The 19,566-nt window shown below is 41.5% G+C and overlaps 1 protein-coding gene across 1 annotated transcript in view; it reads left to right on the plus strand.

Moving 5' to 3' along the window:
* GPC4 (glypican 4) overlaps window positions 1–19,566 on the plus strand; it is a 109,172-nt gene that overhangs the window by 74,916 nt on the left and 14,690 nt on the right. Inside the window, exon 3 of the mRNA XM_067722156.1 lies at window positions 11,449–11,840. Within this exon, the coding sequence (XP_067578257.1) occupies window positions 11,449–11,840 (392 nt within the window). The remainder of the gene's footprint in view (window positions 1–11,448; window positions 11,841–19,566) is intronic.

Below are 19,566 nucleotides of genomic sequence, written 5' to 3' on the forward strand. Positions count from 1 at the left end.
GTGCAGCAAAGAAGACCCAGTGCAGCCAAAAAATAAAATTAAAAAACGGGGGGGGGGCTTCCCTGGTGGCGCAGTGGTTGAGAGTCCGCCTGCCGATGCAGGGGACACGGGTTCGTGCCCCGGTCCGGGAAGATCCCACATGCCGCGGAGCGGCTGGGCCCGTGAGCCATGGCCGCTGAGCCTGCGCGTCCGGAGCCTGTGCTCTGCAACGGGAGAGGCCACAACAGTGAGAGGCCCGCGTACCGAGAGAGGGAGGGAAAAAAAGGACAGAAAAAGTTTCTCTTGCCCTTCCCTACCAGCCTTCACCTCCAATAAATGTGTTTAACGCTGTTTCTTTATCAGTTTCAAAACTGCCCATGAAAAATGATGATGAAACCCCAGTTTGTTTCTTCTGACTTCAAATTAGACTGGCACAGACAATAAAGGTAGGGAGCATAGATTTAAATTTTTTTGAAGGAGTTGTAGCCTCAATGTGTTTGGCCTGGAGATCAGAACAGAGCTGGGATACTTTGCATATTTCCTCCAAGCTAGGCTTTCTGAGACAATTAACTGCTTTTATATGGTGAAATCTCAGTTGATTGGTATCCAACAAACCGTAATCCTCAAGTGGGTGCTGCATTTATTGATTGATTTTTTTTTACATCTTTATTCGAGTATAATCGCTTCACAATGGTGTGTTAGTTTCTGCTTTACAACAAAGCGAATCAGTTATACATATACATATGTTCCTATATCTCTTCCCTCTTGCGTCTCCCTCCCTCCCACCCTCCCTATCCCACCCCTCCAGGCGGTCACAAAGCACGGAGCTGATCTCCCTGTGCTATGCGGCTGCTTCCCACTAGCTATCTATTTTACATTTGGTAGTGTATATATGTCCATGCCTCTCTCGCTTTGTCACAGCTTACCCTTCCCCCTCCCCATACCCTCAAGTCCATTTCTAAGGTTGGCAATTATGACCTGCCAATAGTCCACAAGGCCTAAAGACGATGTTGAGTGAAATTGTGTAGGGGCTATGGTGACTCTTAGAAATTCAAGAGTAGAGTGCTTTGGTCAAAGAATTGTCTAAGTTTTTATAAAAGTCAAACCCTAGGTTACTGATGTGAACGGAAGGGAGGAAGTTTGGCAGAGTAACAAGATGGCGACTGGAGAACCAAAATGGGGCAGCAAGGTGGCATAAGGAAGGCTGGGGATAAGTACTGAGGAAATAGCAAAGGACACGTGGGAACATAGGAGGTCAAAGTACTTCAGAGGAGCATCTTTTGCCATCTCCAAGCTTACAGTATAACTTTTTTTTTTTTTTTTTTTTTGCGGTACGCGGGCCTCTCACCACTGTGGCCTCTCCCGTTGCGGAGCACAGGCTCCGGACGCGCAGGCTCGGCGGCCATGGCTCACGGGCCCAGCCGCTCCGCGGCATATGGGATCTCCCCAGACCGGGGCACGAACCCGTGTCCCCTGCATTGGCAGGCGGACTCTCAACCACTGCGTCACCAGGGAGGCCCTACGGTATGACGTTGAAGTGGTGATCCTGAGCTCAGGCAACTTCATCTGTCATCAAAACTTCAGTCATGTTTATGAGATACCACTTCTTTCTAAGGCAGGAACAAGGTTTTTTTTTTTTTTTTTTTTTTTTTTTAAATAAACTTTCAAATAAAAATAAGGTTTCGAGGCTTTTAGGGAATTAGCCTTCTTTTACCAGAAAGCATCCCATTATCATTCTGCCTCCATGAGCTCTGGTCAGTGTGAGCGCTAGCGTTGGCATTTTGGAGTCAGTCCACTTATCTCTAAGGTCCTTTTTTGTTCTACACATGTAATTTTCTATTGTTTGTACCTCTAAAGAGACTATACAGTGTATAAACCAGTTTTGAAGTTGTAAACTCTGTGCACGTGTGTGTGTTTGCAGACCTGGCTGAAGTACAGAAGAACTTCCTTAGGCAGCACCTCCCCCCCTCCCAGTTCTCAGATTTCCCATATTTTAAACCTGCGCCTCTGAGTTTAAGGACTCACCTCTTTATTTTCTTACACGTTAATCTTCTTCATCTAATCTTTGACTTAGAATATTCAATATCAGAAATCGACTGTCCTGGGCTAGAGACATAGAGTCAGAAAACTTTAATGACAGAGCTAGCTGCTCCCCCTGTTGGCCAGTTTTGGGAATTTTTCTTTTTTTTGAAGTAGAACTGCTAATTAACATAGCTGAATCGGTTGTCTCATGAATATGCTAATCAGATCCTCCGTTCAGGGGACTTTGAAAGAATTGCTTGGCAAAAGGAATAGAAATAATAGAAGTGCGGCATAATCCGTGTTTGGGGACCACAACATAAAAACCCGCCCCCAAATGTCGCATTTTGTGAGAGACTAGTTGTTTTTCAAAGAATCAGAGCGAAATCAAACAACCCAAATAGATGAAGATTAGAGCTGCCATGTTAAATATATTTCAGAATTACATAGTAAAAATGATGTTAACAACTACAAAGATAGATTATTGCTTGCAAACTCCCCGAATCAAATTATTTGCTAGGTGTTTTTGCATGGTGTAAAAGAAATTTTAAGAAAATAGTGACGTTGTCTGATGCTAGCCCATTGGGAATACTACTTTCATTTGCCATTGTAGGAGCAAATGTAGCAACTTTGCCCAGGAGGCAGAGCCCTCCCGGTTGTCAGCCTGTTTCTGCTGTGAACCCACTGTGACCTGGGGCAATTAACTGGTCTCAGTTTTCCCATCCATAAAATCAAGGGGTTGAGCTGGATGCTCTCTAAAGACCCTTTCAATTCTACAAATTCTGTGAATCTTCTCAACATGTGACTAGACCAGCTGCTTCAGTGAAAGGTCTTACAAGATGTTAATTAGGCGTCTGCATGGTCCCCTCTATTTTCCTCCTATCATTTCTTAACCCTCCGCTACTTTCACTGGGTCTTTGAAAACCCTCCCATGAGCCTGAAGCTTGTTAACTCGAATAATAGTAGAAATGTTCTGAATTAGCTTAAAACGCACATAAAAGAAATAATTGTCCCATCTATCTGAAGAGTGCTTCATGTCCTGCCTTTGTGAAATGATAGAAAACAAGGGGGCTGGAGAGCTTAGGGGAAAGGGTGGCCACTCTTCATATTGAGCCAAATTTCTGTTTTAATCAGTGACTAAAAGTTTTCCATGGTTCATCCTGGCCATTACCTCATTAGGCCAGTAGGCTCAGCAGTGTCGGAGACGCAGCAAGTTGAAGGCATTTGAATTCCCATGCCCGTGAAAGACAAATATAGCCAACTAAGCTTCATGGCTTTTGGCTAAGCTGAAGTTTTTGGAATTTTCCTGACCCCCTGACTGCAAGTATTTTTCAACTGCACGGTTTTCTTATTGTCCTTTGCACGGCCATACTGACTTCGTACAGACCTCCCGGGTCTTTAGTTTAAGTCTTCGACATCCTCAAGATAAATGTGTCATAGAAATGTGTGACGTACATACAACATACGGCTGTTTTTTAATCCTTACCTCAGATTTCATTCATTAAGATGTCTTTTTAAAATTTGTTGCTTTTTTAAACCTCTGCTACAGTGCGGCAATCAGGATGCGTAGCCACGAAAGTACAGAAAAAGACATGAGGCCTCTGACCTTCCTGCAAACGCAGTGTTCCTTCCAGATCATACTATGGGTGTTTGATTTGGTTGGAAAGCACTGCTACTCTGTGCTTTACAATTCTATTTTTCTTCTTTTTTTTTTTCTTTCCATGCAAAAGAGACTAAAACACTGGGTAATTTTGCTAATTCTTTGATAATCTCTGTGCAACGCGATGAGAAGGAGCCGCTGCCAGCTTACTGGAATCAAATCAAGAGCTCAGATAAAACACACACTTTTCTGTATTGACGAAGGGTTTCTGCCTTTTGAGTTGTTATCTCAGGTGTGGCCAGTTGTGGCTCTAGCATTGGCCGTCTCATTGAAAATGCTTGTGCAGCTTCCAGGGAGCTCTGAGCACACTCTCTTTGGGCCTCTGCTATTAGCTGTGGCTTCTTAAAGAAGGCGTGGTGTCAGCAAGAAGCAGCCGACCTGTTTGGAGGCGAGTAAATAAATACACAGAAGAGCTTCAGCCGAATTGCTTTTATCTTTTTTTGGTTCATTGTACTTTGAGCCTGGGAGTTGAGAGCCTTGTTGATCATCTCTGCTCACCCTTTTTCCATGCGTCTGTCTGTCCCAGCAAAGAAAAGGGCTTATTTGATCTAGCAGTGACTCTGACTGAGAGAATTCCCAAGCCAGTCAGGCCTTTCTTGTTCATTGTCCTGGCCCATCTCTATTGCGCGCAAAGCACGTGGTCTCTCTCTCTCTCTTTCTCTCCCTCCCCTCCCCTCCCCCTCCCCCCATTCCCTCAAGAATCTGAAGCTCTTCACAATAGAGAAGACTGGAGCGGGGAATGCTACATGGGCATGCCTTCTCTGGAGGTCAGTTTGGCAGTGTTATCAGAGGTTTCAAATAGCTTCATTCATACCCTTTGACTCAGTAACTGTACTTCTAGGTTTTGATCTCAGGGAAAGAAAGATCTGCGTACAGATTTATGTACAAGAATGTTCATCACAGTATTACTTGTAATAATGAAAAATAGGAAATTATCCTAAATGTCCCATAATGATTACATTATGATCTGTTCGTATGGTGTCATAGTATGCAGTTGTTAAAACTGATGTTTCTGAAGGCTTTTTAATCACATCGGAACTGCTAACCATACAGTGTTCCATGAGAACAGGGTATAAATACAGGATGACCTCAACCATGTGACAATACATACCTTCATAGAAAAAGCAGGAAAGAAATTCAATAAACCATTGTTGTTCTCTTAATGGTGGGATTATGGGAATTTTTGTTTTCTTCATACCTTGCCATATTTTTCAAATTGCTGCAATTTGAAATGAATACTTTATAGGAAAAAACGGTATTTTTAAACGAAAAATGTAAACTGCTTTGGTGGCGTTTTGCCATGTTTGGGTTTTTTTTTTTTTTTCAGTATTACAGTGCTCACTGTAGACAGTTTGGAAGAAGCAGAAAAAAATGTGTCGAAGGCTCCAGGATTTAAGTCGGATGAATAGAATAAAGGGAAATAAGTCATTTTTGAAAGCATGAGATAGATTACTTTTCCTATTAGATTACTTTTCCTATTGTGTCGCTGCAAAATTGGGGTGAACTAAATTGAGAAACGTTGAAAAAAACCACGCCGATTCCCTAACACCCATCCAACACCACTGTACGCACCTCGTCTTTCTTTGGTCAGGTAGACAACGTATATACATACATACAAATCAGAATCATCGCTGATTGTGCTATTTTGCGTCCTGAGTTTTCTCTTGACATTAGATCATGAGCAGATAGACTGTATTATGAGGTTTGTGTATGAGGTCATATAATAGGTCCACGTGGAGGTTAGTATATGGAGCACTTGGAACACTGCTTCAGCCTTGGAGCATTCTTTTCTTCTTCTTCTGTTTTTTTGGCTGACCACGCAGCATATGGGATCTTAGTTCCCAGATTAGGGATAGAACCCATGCCCCCTGAGGTGGAAGCGTGGAGTCTGAACCACTGGACCACCAGGAAAGTCCCCTCAGAGCTTTCTTAAACATGCCCTCGTGGACCCTTCTCAGTGAGAAGGAATCCGGCTGTGCTAAAGAGACTTGGCTAGCTGGTGCTGGGAGTACCATTGCTAGAAATGGAATGTGGTCCAGGGGAAGGGACCTTACCGTACTGACTGTGTGTCCCTGGCCAAGTTAGCCGGGAGAGAGAATTAGCATTCAAAATGCATTAACTACTAAAAGTAACCTTGGGAAGAAAGGGCTGCTCCTACAGTGGCAGGGTCCTCCAGCCCCCTTTCATATGCTAACAGCCCCTAATAAGGGCCTCAGCTGGCAATGGCCTTCTCCTCCTAGGAGAAGACCATTGTTGAGCTACAGCTGTTGATTGTTAGTCAAGTACCCCTGCTTTTAGTACACCGTGCCCTCCCTAGCAGGCACTCCTGAGGAAAGTGCCTGTTGGAAACTTAACACAGACTTGACCAAAAAAGCAAGACAGAGGAGGAGATAGTCTTTGGTTTCAGTCAGTAAAATGCTTGCTTAATTTCCTTTTTTTCCCCCCTTCCATTTGTAGGTGCTTATGTTAGCTGTTCTTCATCAAGTACTTGATCTTGGGTGAAAGAATGGATGGCTATAACTCTGAGTTTTCTTAACAGTGTGAGAAGTATGATTTGTAGCATGTACCAGGAGACTTCTTTCTTAGGAATTTTGTGGATGTGGTAACTTACTCTTTGCACGCCACACCAGGGCTGTGAAATACAGCCTTTACATTAAAGAGGAAATTAATCCTTATATGTAAAAGGCAGCTTCCTAATAATATAAATACAAGGGGGTAATTTATAGCACCAAGCAAATGGATTGAATAGAAAGGGCTTCCAGTCTCTTCAGATCACAGGTTAATTCTAGAATGCATCCTAGCACATTAATCAATAGCCAATCGATTGTTTATAAAGTAGTAGCTAATGGCACTTAATAGCAGAACTGGGGGTCTTTTGACCTGTTTCAAGAATTTTGAATGTTTATTTGATGCAAGACAAGTGGCGGGGGGATAGAAGTTCCAGAAGTACGTGATGTTCTTCTTTTTGTAAAAGACAGGATATTTACATAGAAAACTTTTATATGGAAAGGTTTTGCCTTTTCTCTCTAGTAGTTTTTCCCATGTTAAATTGGTACTACTGACATTAAGAATAATCAGATGTTAGAGCCGGAAAACACTCCCAATCCCCCAGTCTCCTAGCTCAACCGTTGCATCGAGGTGCTTCTGGTACGATGCAGATGAAATATACATGGGGAGGGTGGGGCATTGACCTGCCGCTTAATTCTCCGTTTTCCTTTCCCTGATTCTTTGCCTCGATCTTTTTGTATATACGCGTGCTGTGCATGATACTCTGTGTTGTAATATGTAAAATCTCTTCCCTGGATTTCTTCATCCCGTGTTTTTCACTCAGGAGTTGCTCCACCCTCGTAGATGTCTGGGATGTTTCACAGAATTGGAAGCTAGAGCCATTAAGCATTTCCTTTGGCTGAATTGTTCCCAGTTTTATAAGGCCTTGGGTCTTCTTAACCATTCTCCAGCAGCTTTGGCTTAATTTCTATTCCCCCCAGATGGCTAATATTTGACTCTGTCAAGAAAGATAAAAACCAGCCTTGAAAGGTTTTTTTTTTCTTTTTCAATAATTGTAGATATAAAGAAACTCTGAAGGTGACAGTAACATTATTTCACATATTATGAATAGTGTCCACTCACTGAGCAGCTATTGTGTGCTAGCCATTATCCATATGAGGTGAGCAGTAATAGCCCCATTTTATGGAAGAAGAAGCAACAGAGGCTCAGAGAGTTTAGATCTTCTGTCCCGTCAAGGTCACACAGCTCATAAATGAGAGGGCCCATGCTTTTCCTACGGTGTCCTACTGCTTTAGATCCTAGCACATTAAAGTGTTTATTTCCATTCTATGTTGTGGTCATTCATGAGCCCTAGGCGTAGCAGTTGCTTCATCCTTGGAACATAAATCCTTAAGCCCCCAAACTGAAAATTGAAGGAGAAATAAACCCTGCTCACAGACACCATATTTTAAATGCTTATAAACTGTCTCCTCTCTCACTCTCCTTTCAGACTCTCTGAGCAGCATTTTTCATGAATACAAGCATTTGCTGCAAGGGAGATCTGAATTCCAGTCAAGTCAGCTTCTGATCCTGGTGGAACTCTGGTTTACACTGGTCCTGGCTGGTTCTCTCTTAGCCACCAAGTGTCTCATAATTGGCTTCAGGCATAATGTTTACAATGGGATGATTGCTCGTTGTCTCAGACCTGCACAGTTTTTCTTCAGCAGTTAAGATCTGATTCTGAGTTCTAAATAATGGGGGGGAAAGTGGAGATGAGCTTTGCAGCGATGAATGAAGTTGCTCTTGGTGGCTGGGGACCAGGTCCTGAATGTCTAATTTGTGTTCTATGCCCCATTGTAGAAGGAAATGTGGGAAGAAAGGTGGGGAGGTGGGGAGGTTAAGGAATCTACAAGAACGTATGAATGAGAGCGGCTAGTTTGATAGGAGAAATAGATGTAAAAGTTTTTTCCCCCCTTTTTTCTTACAGCAAATTATTACGCTTTGATATTGTACCTAATTGGTATGGATTTTAGAATTTAAATTATGTCTGCCAGCCTTAAAAGATCTCTTTGAGACAAAAAGCGTAGGTAGAATAGTCCCATTTACCAGGACCAGTAAGAACACGTCTAAGGAGAAATGAGTTTGGGTCTTTTGGTTCGCTTGACTTTTGTTCTGTTGACTTTGCAGGTGAAATAGATGAATATTTAAAAAAAAAAAACTTTGCTGTATGAAATGAAAGATTAAGGATTTTATAGATAGTTTAAAAGTCTCTGATGAAACCATGCGTGGAACGTGGCGGGTATAGTAAAGGTGAATTGGATGGAGAAAATTCATCTTTCTAGAAATTTTCATTACAGTCTCTTTAGGCAGGAAGGTTAAGATGCATGGCAAAGCTGTGTGCTTTGATTTGAGCCCATACCAACCACTTAGTACATAGTTGTCAAATTACATAGCTATTTGGAGAGATCAAATTAGCAGATTTTAACTCCTTATATCAGTTTTGTAGAATTTCTATATATAATCCACTCAGTGGAATTATATTTGCAACTTATACGGCCACACTAAAGAATCTTTTAAAATGTGAAGGAAAGGAAATCAATTTTCTGAATGATTAAATGAATTAGAGTTTAATATGTATACAGCACCAAACTAAACTCTGAAAATATAAGCTAACATCACACACACACACACACACACACAACCTTCCTAGCAGAATTTGAGTCCCAGGAAATAAAGTAATGTCCATTGTGGTATTGGACAGAGGGCATGCTGGGTTAGAATCAGTCCTGTTCTTCGTTGGATCATTGCTCTTGTACTTCGAAGTAGCTGTATTATATATAACTACACCGACCCATAGGCTGTTGACCTGAATGAGGATCTCTAAGAATGTTTTATTTTTTCCATAAAATGTTCAGTGTCTTAGCGTTTCTTTGACCTGGAACACTTTTAAGCCTAAAAAAATAGTGACATTTCATAGTGTTTTTCAGTTAAAACTGAGCTCGACATGCCACTCTGCCCCAACCCTTAAAACCAGCATTCATTAGAAATGCAAGTGAGTATTCAGAATTACTTATTTAATGAGTCATGAAAGCACAAGTCAAATAATTCTCAACATCCTGTTTCTACACTAAATGATGTGTGCCAATTTTATGAGCAATATAGTAAAAATCCAATCTAAGGAAGGACCTATGGTTGCCTTTGGAATGTGCTCTTTTGGATGGTGAAATATTAGTAGCACTGGATTGACACAAGGCTTCCATGCTGATCTCAGTAACCAGGCTTTATTTTTCCAGTATGTGAAAGCCAGCACCACTTGGCAAGGACACTAGTGATTCAAGGACGGTACGGGAAGTGGACCAGGTGACATTTAAGGTCTTTTCTCGCCCTAAGATTCCACAACTTTGAAGTCTAGAAAAGTGCTGCCTGCATCTCGACTCTTAGTTGAGAGATACTTCCACACAAGAAAATTCATCCCCAAAACCTCTTTAAGAAATGACACCCAAGAATGCAACAAAAAATTTTAAGCCCAATTTATTGGAAATATATTTTCCTCTAATTAAAACATTACCCTTACCCTGAATGCTCCACGTTCAGCACAGTTGCCAGGTTGGTGCTGATTGCTAGTGAGAGGCAAAATGGGAGAAGTTTCATTGGCTAGAGTCTTGCTTCTCAAACTTTGGGGTATAGCAGAGTGCCAGATGGCTGGGTCCCACCCTCCAGAGTTTCTGATCCAGTAGGTTTAAGGTGGGGTCCAAGAACTTGTGTCCCAGTGGTGATGGTGTGTGCCCATGGAAGCGCACTCGAGAACCACTTGGGGTTTGGAGAGAATCAGAGGCCTTCCCGGCTACCTGATTTGAGTAACTCTTTTCATTATCATTCCCCTAGCTCCTTATGTACTTTCTGGCCTCCTTCCAGGGAGAGAACTTTGGTAAAAATGCCAGGCTGTGCAGTTGTAATGGGGATTTCCCTTTCTCTCGCTGAAGAAAACCCAGGAAATAAAAGGCAAACGGTAGAGAATGGTTTTGTAGCGCTATTGCATTTTGAGAAGATCACTTAATGTTCTGGCTTTGAAGGAGTTGTCTTCTTTTCCTTTCTGTTCCATGTTCACTTGGAGGCAGCTTCTTTCTTGATGTGGTCCTTATATTTTGCTTTGGTATTTATTACATTTCCTGCTTATAAACTTGATACCATGAGGTGTTTATTTTTATACCAGACATAGAGTCTTTAAGAATGATTAATGTTGCAGATAGACTGTTAGCTCCTCTCTTCAGGGAACTCCCTGAGAAAAGCTTCAGGAGAAATTAATTTGACATTTGTATTTAAGAGATTAAAGTCTTTAACATTTAGGCTGTGTGGGTATGCAGTGCCCAAAAAGTAAATCTGAAAAAAACCCAAAAAGCACAGGTATTCTTTTTTTCCCCAGTTATTTTTCCATGTTATCTTAATCTCATGGTTTTACTGTATGAATCCTTTAGCAACCCGAGGTCACCTTGGATATCCCAGTTTATACTAATGTCACAGGGAACGCCTGAGAAGTTCTTTTCCTGCTTATGTGTGCTGTTTCATTCTGTTTCTTCGCCTCAAGCATTTCCCAGGCAGTTTTCTTATACGACATGTAGATGTAAGGAGGAGAAAAGGAAAAAATAATCATGTCTAAGTAAACAGCATGTCTTGAAAACACCTGTCCTGGTGTCAGGTTACAATGAGGAGGCATTATCCACTTTGGTTTAGATTCTTTTTTTTTTTTTTTGCGGTACGGGGGCCTCTCACCGTTGCGGCCTCTCCCGCTGCGGAGCACAGGCTCCAGACGCGCAGGCTCGGCGGCCATGGCTCACGGGCCCAGTCGCTCAGCGGCACGTGGGATCTTCCCGGACCGGGGCACGAACCCGTGTCCCACTGCACCACTAGGGAAGCCCTGGTTTAGATTCTTATAGTAAAAAGTTCTAGGAAACCTCATGTTTTAGACTTTATGTATCCATTTTTATCCAGTTCTTTATTTACCTTGTGACTAAATAAGAAAAAGGAGGGAGGCAGGGAGTCCTGAGAAGTTGTCCGTTTAAAGTTTCATTTTTTTCCCTCTTAGACATAGACACACGTGACTTTGTGACACAGGTTTCCTTTCATTGACAAACGATCAGAGATGCCAAATCCCCCCAAAGAAATCCACCTTATATACAAGCATGTTTTCCAATTTAATTTCAGGATTTTTTTTCCAGTTTTCAGATTTACCTGAAAAGCAAGCACTCTGTTATTGAATTACTGAGAACTTTCTTTTTTCCTTTCTTTTTTGGTTTTGTTTTTAGAATTCTTCAAAGAACTACTTGAAAATGCGGAGAAATCCCTGAATGACATGTTTGTGAAGACATATGGTCACTTGTACATGCAAAATTCCGAGCTATTTAAAGATCTCTTCGAAGAGTTGAAGCGCTACTATGTGGCAGGAAATGTGAACCTGGAAGAAATGCTGAATGACTTCTGGGCCCGCCTCCTGGAGCGGATGTTCCGCCTAGTGAACTCCCAGTACCACTTCACAGACGACTACCTGGAGTGCGTGAGCAAGTACACGGAGCAGCTGAAGCCCTTTGGAGATGTCCCTCGGAAACTGAAGCTCCAGGTCACTCGTGCATTTGTAGCAGCCCGCACTTTTGCTCAGGGCTTAGCAGTTGCAAGAGATGTAGTGAGCAAAGTCTCGGTGGTAAGCGCTGTTTGCATTCTGTGTTATTGTTTCCTTTTGTTTCACATTAAAAGAAAGTTTGGGAGATGTGGAAAAATAAGTCAGTAGAATTCCATCGTCTCAATAGCAATCGTCTTTTTCTTCTGTTCTTTTTTTCATCTTTCTCTCCCCTCTTCTCTCCTACACTTCGTCCTGATACATGTGCATCATGTGGCTATAAACAATACGGCGATGAACATCTTCACGTATCAACATCATTCTTTCCTGTGGTTTCTTTGGTAACTATTCTTAGAAGCAGGATACGTGTTCACTTTGGAACCTTAATTTTAAAAATGGATTTAGGTACTACCCTGGCCATCCAGTGGTTAAGACTCCATGCTTCCACTGCAGGGTTTGGTTCCTGGTCCTGGTTTGGTTCCTGGTTTGATTCCTGGTCCTGGAACTAAGATCCCACGTGCTGTGAAGCCAAAAAAACCAAAAAAACTTTCAAAAAATGGATTTAATACCTCCATATTCTTTTCAGCTCTTATTCTGCTTCTCCTTCAGAGAAAGAAACATATACAGATAGACTCCACATTTGGTTGTTTTGAGTGACTATGTTTGAGCCTGCTAGTTACAGTCTAGAAAAGAATTTCACATCCATTACTATACGTTTCCTTGTTAGAAGGTATACTCAGAGCCCTTTAGAAGACAGACCTTTCTATGACCATTAATGTGGACCACCTGCTCTTGACTTAATGGCTTTGTTTATAGAATTACCAGGAAAGAGAATGGAATTGTACTAGCAGGAGAAAGCAAATGAAATGAGCCACATTTTCCTCATTTGTAAATTAGAGGAATTGGACCAGACCAGTAGTTTTCAGACTGTTCTTTGGAGCCAGCTAAGGAGGTACCTCCGGGGCCTCCTTGAGGAGAGATAAGGGAGACACAGGGTTCTTCTAGTGGACGAGACTCTGCATCTGTGCCTTTCTCTCCTGGCTGCACCAGGGAAGCTTTGCTTTCCTCGGTTGTATGTAGTAGGGTTTTGAACATGATTTCAAGGGGGAAAAGATTCTATGGCCCCTTCACTCCCCCCACCCCCCAAAAAAGATGAAATTTGAAAACCTTTTGAAGGCCTTTGCACCTCTCCCCTCTGTGACTCAACGCCAGTGAAGAAATAGAATACTCTGGAGCAAAGTTATCTTTGCAGGACTGATCTTAGTGCTGTTACCTTTAGGCCCTCAAAGGAAAAGCCAAATTTTAGCCCATTTGGTTGTTTTGAGGACTGGAGGACTGGTCAAAATACAAACTAGACAGTGATGCTAACAGTAAAATATAAATCCAGTGGCTTCTTAGAGAGTTCATTCAGATTTAGAGTAGCCATATAATTTATTGTCCAAACCAGGAGGTGCTTAAAAACAATTATGCCCACATAACATGGGCAGACCAGGATTCATGGTCCCCCTAGCGAGGAATCTTACATTTACCAGAGTGAAGATAAAGAATTGTGTATTTTAAAAATTAGGTGCTTATTGGCTGTCTCACTGGGAGATGTTAGTATTAGTTTGTTGGTTGCATTCCATTATTACAGTTGTGTGTGTGTGTTCCCATTTCCCAGCCATAAGCCATCAGGAAACAATTCATTACAGTACGTTTTTGTTCACTCCTTTTCCTCCTGATATTTTCATCATAAATTGCAAAAAAATAAAACAAGAAAAAATTGTTGGGGCATATGAGGGGTGGGTGGGAGCAAGTAGGGAGGTGATGGGTATAATTAAAGGAATAGTCGGAATCCTGAACTGCTGCCCCCACCTCTGCAACCATTATTAATCTTGGAGATGCTCGTGTCAGAGTCCCTAAACAATGCACAGTTAATCCAGATCAAAGTTAATTACATTGTAGTTCCCCTAACACATCTGCCCTCCTTCAGCAATTCCTCGCATTTATCCTAAGCTGAATAGGCAGAAAGGTGCTGCTTTTTCTTTTTTTGGTGGCGGGGGCGGGGGAGCTGCATTGGGACTTTGCTAATGCGCGCGGGCTTTCTCTAGTTGCGGCGAGCGGGGGCTACTGTTCGTTGCAGTGCACGGGCTTCTCATTGCGGTGGCTTCTTTGTTGCGGAGCACATGCTCTAGGTGCACAGGCTTCAGTAGTTGCGGCGCACTGGTTCAGCAGTTGTGGCTCGCAGGCTGTAGAGTGCAGGCTCAGTAGTTGTGGTGCACGGGCTTCGTTGCTCCGTGGCATGTGGGATCTTCCCGGACCAGGGATCAAACCCACGTCCCCTGCATTGGCAGGCGGATTCTTAACCGCTGCGCCACCAGGGGAGTCCATGCGTGCCGTGTGGTTTTGAACGTCTATGTGCGTGCCAAAGAGAAAAGCAAGGACTAGAACACCCTTTGCAAGTGTCTGAAAGTGGTTTCTTTACATTAACCATCCCCCCTCTGAGTTGATTCCTGGGAAAAAGGACCAGGCTGACACAAGCCTGCCATGGTGTTAGCCTCCCTTAGCCCCATTGGGGCCCCTTTAGAGAACTGAGATTCCAGAACCCCTAACTTGAGGGGGAAGGTGGTGGTCGAACCAAGGAAGCAGGTTAAAAGATTGAGGGCTAGAAGTCTAGTCCACGTTATGCCACCTCCCAGGGTAAATAAACACTCGAGGCTTCCCAGTATCGCATTCTTCTTGACATGGTTCCCAGAATTAACTGAGAACCAATAAGATTGGTTCACCACCAATAAGATTGGTGGCAAATCAATAAGATTGACTGTTCACCCTTACTTACCTGTGCAATAAAGAGTATGTGACCCATAAGGAAATAATCACAATTTCCAATGTTGCTTTTGGTATGAATTTTTTTTTTTTTTTTTGCGGTACGCGGGCCTCTCACTGTTGTGGCCTCTCCCGTTGCGGAGCACAGGCTCCGGACGCGCAGGCTCAGCGGCCATGGCTCACGGGCCCAGCCGCTCCACGGCATGTGGGATCCTCTCGGACCGGGGCAGGAACCCGTGTCCCCTGCATCAGCAGGCGGACTCTAAACCACTGCGTCACCAGGGAAGCCCTGGTATGAATTTTTTTAAAGCAAGAAAGAAATTTCTGTGTACCTTAGTTTTGTCAAGTTGTTTGAGAAAGTTAATTTCCAAATATGACCCTAAATTTTTGGAGAATTGATCCCTATTCTATATTCAGTGTATTCTCATGTCTGCCTAAGAGTTGTTTGCATCGTTATATGAGACTACAATGAATACAAGCTATAGGGCTCAATTTACTTTCAGTAAAACATTACTTGCCAATTGTTTAGTGGAAAATACTGTTATGACTTAAATTTTTTTTATTATAGCTGATTTACAATGCTGTGTTAGTTTCTCGTGTACAGTTTCTCGTTACACACACCCACACACACACTTTTTCATATTCTTTTCCATTATGGTTTATCACAGGATTTGAATATAGTTCCCTGTGCTCTACAGTAGGACCTTGTTATTTATCTATATTACATATAGTAGTGTGTATCTTTTAATCCCAAACCCCTAATTTATCCCTCCCTCACCCCGTTCCCCTTTGGTAACCATAATTTTGTTTCCTATGTCTGTGAGTCTGTTTCTGCTTTGTAAATAAGTTCATTTGTGTCATCTTTTAGATTACATATAAAAGTGCTATCATATGGTATTTGTTTTTCTCTGTCTGACATACTTGACTTAATATGATAATCTCTAGGTCCATCCATGTTGCTCTAAATGGCATTATTTCATTCTCTTTTTATGGCTGAGTAGTGTTCCATTGTATATACGTACCACATGTTCTTAAGCCATTTGTCTGTTGATGGACATTTAGGTTGCTTCCATGTCCCGGCTATTGTAAATAGTGCTGCTATGAACATTGGGGTGCCTGTATCTTTTTGAATTAGAATGTTTTTTTGGATATATGCCCAGGAGTGGGATTTTTGGATCATATGGTAACTATTTTTAGGTTGTTTTTTTTTTTTTTTTTTTTGACGAACCTCCATACTGTTTTCCATAGTGGCTGCACTAAACCAATGTAAATTAGTTACATTCCCACCAACAGTGTAGGAGGGTTCCCTTTTCTCCACACCCCCTCCAGCATTTTTTATCTGTAGACTTTCTCATGATGGCCATTCTGACTTGTGTGAGATGATGCCTCATTGTAGTTTTGATTTGCATTTCTCTAATAATTAGTGATGTTGAGCATCTTTTCATGTGCCTATTGGCCATCTGTATATCTTTTTTGGAGAAATATGACTATTTTAAATGTTGTGTTTGTAATTGATAACTTTAAAAAATAATGTTTTGCTTTACCACTGAGCATCTTCTTGACTTAAGGACTGACTTGAAATCAGACCCTTCCACTAGGTTGAGTTATATCTAAATTACATAATAATAAGACACTCAAGCATCAAATCAGTTTCTAAAGATGTCAAAGCACAAATTATGTAAAAATCTATCATCAGTGTAACGTTTCTTTTTAGAAGGCTGGAAAGGAGTACTTGCACATTTGAAAAAATATTCATTACATTCGTTTTTGGAGTATGAGTACCAGCTCAACAGAGATTTTAATTTAAGGTATAGTGGTATGGGGAAGACAGTAAATGATCTGGCTATGAAAAGCATATTTCAAATTGAACATGTTGAAAATAATCTACATTTGATTGAGAAAAATTAGTAAGCTCTAACAGTGTGGGGACCCAAGCAATGTTTTTTCATGTAGGAACTGTTGTCCAAATGTAGTTGACGGGTGGAACTGGAGCAACCTAAGAAATACATTCCTTCTTTTGGTGTCCAGTAGAATTAATTACCTTGGGCCTGAAAAAGACCCTTCAGGGTGGAGAACCTCACCCACTTCATCTACAAAGAAGGCTTTAAAGTCAACTATGAAAACCATTGTGGTCTTGGGACTAGTTATGCATACTTAACTCAGAGATGTTCACACTTTCTTTTCATGAGCAGATGCTCTGCTTCTCCAGTTTACTTTTGCAACAAAAGGGTTGCTGTTATTTGCTGAGCAATGATTTGATTATCACTAAACCCTTTAAAGGCTATTAGCACCAGCAAGCTTAACTGACTTCAGGAGAAACTCACTTCTTACTTGAAGTATGCTTGCCTTGCTTCAGTTTTTCTGGGCGCAGACATCCAGTGATTTCAGCTTACTCCATTGAGCTTTGCAATTCAAACTTCAGAAAAGTCCCTTTAATTAGGAACAGATGGTTCACGAATACCCTGGTGCTACACATCTTTGTATTACTTATTCCATCTTTACTTGTCATGGTTCATGATACATTTCTTATTTACCTGCTAGCAGCAGCAGTTTTGCCTGGAAGGGTGAAGTCTGTTGTGGTCTTTCAAAAATACACAAATGGTTACATGCACCGTGAAAATTAATAGCTCCTATGCCAAAGAGAGTTGCATTCTCATGGTTTCAATTAACACTGACATAATGGGGCTGTGTCTATACCCCAACCCCAAACTCCGGGGACTGTAATTAGAAATCGGTGCCTTAGCCTTGTGATGTCTAAATGACTGTCCTGCCTTGAAAACGATTTCCATTGATCCCCCTTCCTTGTTGTCTATTCGCAATGCCCCGACACCTACAAGAGTACTACACAAATTAGCTTACCATTTCCCCAAATCATTATGTCTATTTTTAAAAATGAGCAATACAAAAAGCTTTTAAGTGTAGATATGTATTCAACATTTAATATTCTTTTTCACACACAACCTTAAAGACTAGAATTGCAAAGAGGAAGGTGGGATATATATATATATGTGTGTGTGTATATATATATTCTATACACTATAATACATACAGGGGTGGAGACATGGGGAAGGTAGGGGTGTGGGAAATGTCAAGGACTGAATACTCTCAAAACAATAATAGAGCCCTCTACAAGGGGGCGGATACAGTGATGCTTCAACTTATCATAACTGAGTCTAATTTAAAACACAAGACTTATTTTCAATCATTTATGCAGTTTCAGCTACAGTGTGGCTCCAAATATTCCTGAATGAATCCTAGCTTATTTTATATCTTTTGTTATGTGTTTAAAATCCTATTATCAGGGACATAGGAGAATCTCCACCTTCTTAGCACGTTTGTGTATTGAAATCAAACCGAGTTGGGAAGTTGTTGAATAAACCCTTCACATCTCACAGCATGTTTGGGTTCCCTATCTTTTTCTTTTTTTTTTCTTTTTAAAATTTTCTTTATTTCTGGCTGTGTTGCGTCTTCATTGCTGTGCACAGGCTTTCTCCGGTTGCGGCGAGCGGTGGCCTCTCTTGTTGAAGAGCACGGGCTCTAGGTGCATGGGTTTCAGTAGTTGTGGCACACAGGCTCAGTAGTTGTGGCTCACAGGCTCTAGAGCACAGCCTCAGTAGTTGTGGTGCACGGGCTTAGTTGCTCTGCAGCATGTGGGATCTTCCCAGACCAGGGATCGAACCTGTGTCCCCTGCATTGGCAGGTGGATTCTTAACCACTGCACCACCAGGGAAGTCCCCTATCTCTTTCTTTGATAGTCCCCCTATCTCTTTCTTTGACCATAATTTGGGGAACGATTTCCTGTTATTTTTGTTGGGTGCTTATGTTACCAAGAACAGATAAAAATCTAGACCCTTTCTGTTTGTTTGGTACTATTGGCAGTGCAGGGGAAAAATGTTGTAGTGAATGTATGTTAGGAACTGGAAGAAACTAGAAGGAAATGTGTTTCTAACTTGAGTGCCGCATGTTGACTGCCATCACTGTGTAATGTGGCTGAAGGCTCGTTCTGAATTACTGAAATGAGATCCAGGCTGTGTGAAGAGTTCTGTTCCAGGATTTCTCTTTTTTCAGGCGGCTTGCCGTAGTTTTTAATGTGGTGTTTGGAAAATGCAGGTTATTTGGTAGAAAGTCCCAATCTATATTAAGAGAGTCTTTGCAGAGAAAAGGACTTCTCTGCAAAGGCATTTTATAGCAGAAATGGAGTGCAGATGTCACGTTAAATGTATACCCTGAGGAACGCAGGAATGAGTATTTTTAAAAGAGTCTTAATAAGTTAAAAAGGAAATGAGGACCCCTCCCCCTCCACTGACTTTTACCATGAAACATAGACTAGCTCCTAAGATCTAAATTCTTTGTTACCTTACCATTTAGAAACACCTTAGTCAGTTTTGAAGGATTTCATAAGGCTTGGAAGTTAACTATTAATGTATTGTCATTATGCTCAATAACTCAGATTGATTTTGATTTGAGTTAATAAAGGAATATTGAGTCCAGACGATGTTCCCTTTCTATCATACTGGTCCCCCAAAGTAAACAAATCAAGCCATCTCATTCTTCTGTAATTAATGTCAAAACCTTTCCCTTATATAAATAATATGCCACGTTCTAGTAGAAATTGATCATCTCTGCTACATTTAGCTGCAAGTTTTTCAAACTGTTAAAACTTTGGCAAAATATACAGTTTCCTGTTTTGTTCCAGTAACCTCTTTTCTCTTCGTGTCCAGCAGTGTTTACTTGAGCTTTTGAGTTCTTTGTGTCTACCTCTGGTGAATACTTTTTTTTCTCATCCCTGTAGCATGGGTTTCAGTACTTGTGGCACACAGGCTCAGTAGTTGTGGCTACTGAGTGCATACGTCATTATTAAAAATTATTATTAAAAATTATTTTAAAATCTGTCATCTCATCCATAGTTGTCCAGTCAGATATCGTTCCATGTAGAAGAGTTGCATCCTAACTTGCCCATCAACATAAAAACTGATTCATTTGGTCAATAAATTTGAAACCTGCA

The sequence above is a fragment of the Pseudorca crassidens genome, chromosome X (genome assembly GCF_039906515.1).
Source record: "Pseudorca crassidens isolate mPseCra1 chromosome X, mPseCra1.hap1, whole genome shotgun sequence".
Classification (NCBI taxonomy): Eukaryota; Metazoa; Chordata; class Mammalia; order Artiodactyla; family Delphinidae; genus Pseudorca; species Pseudorca crassidens.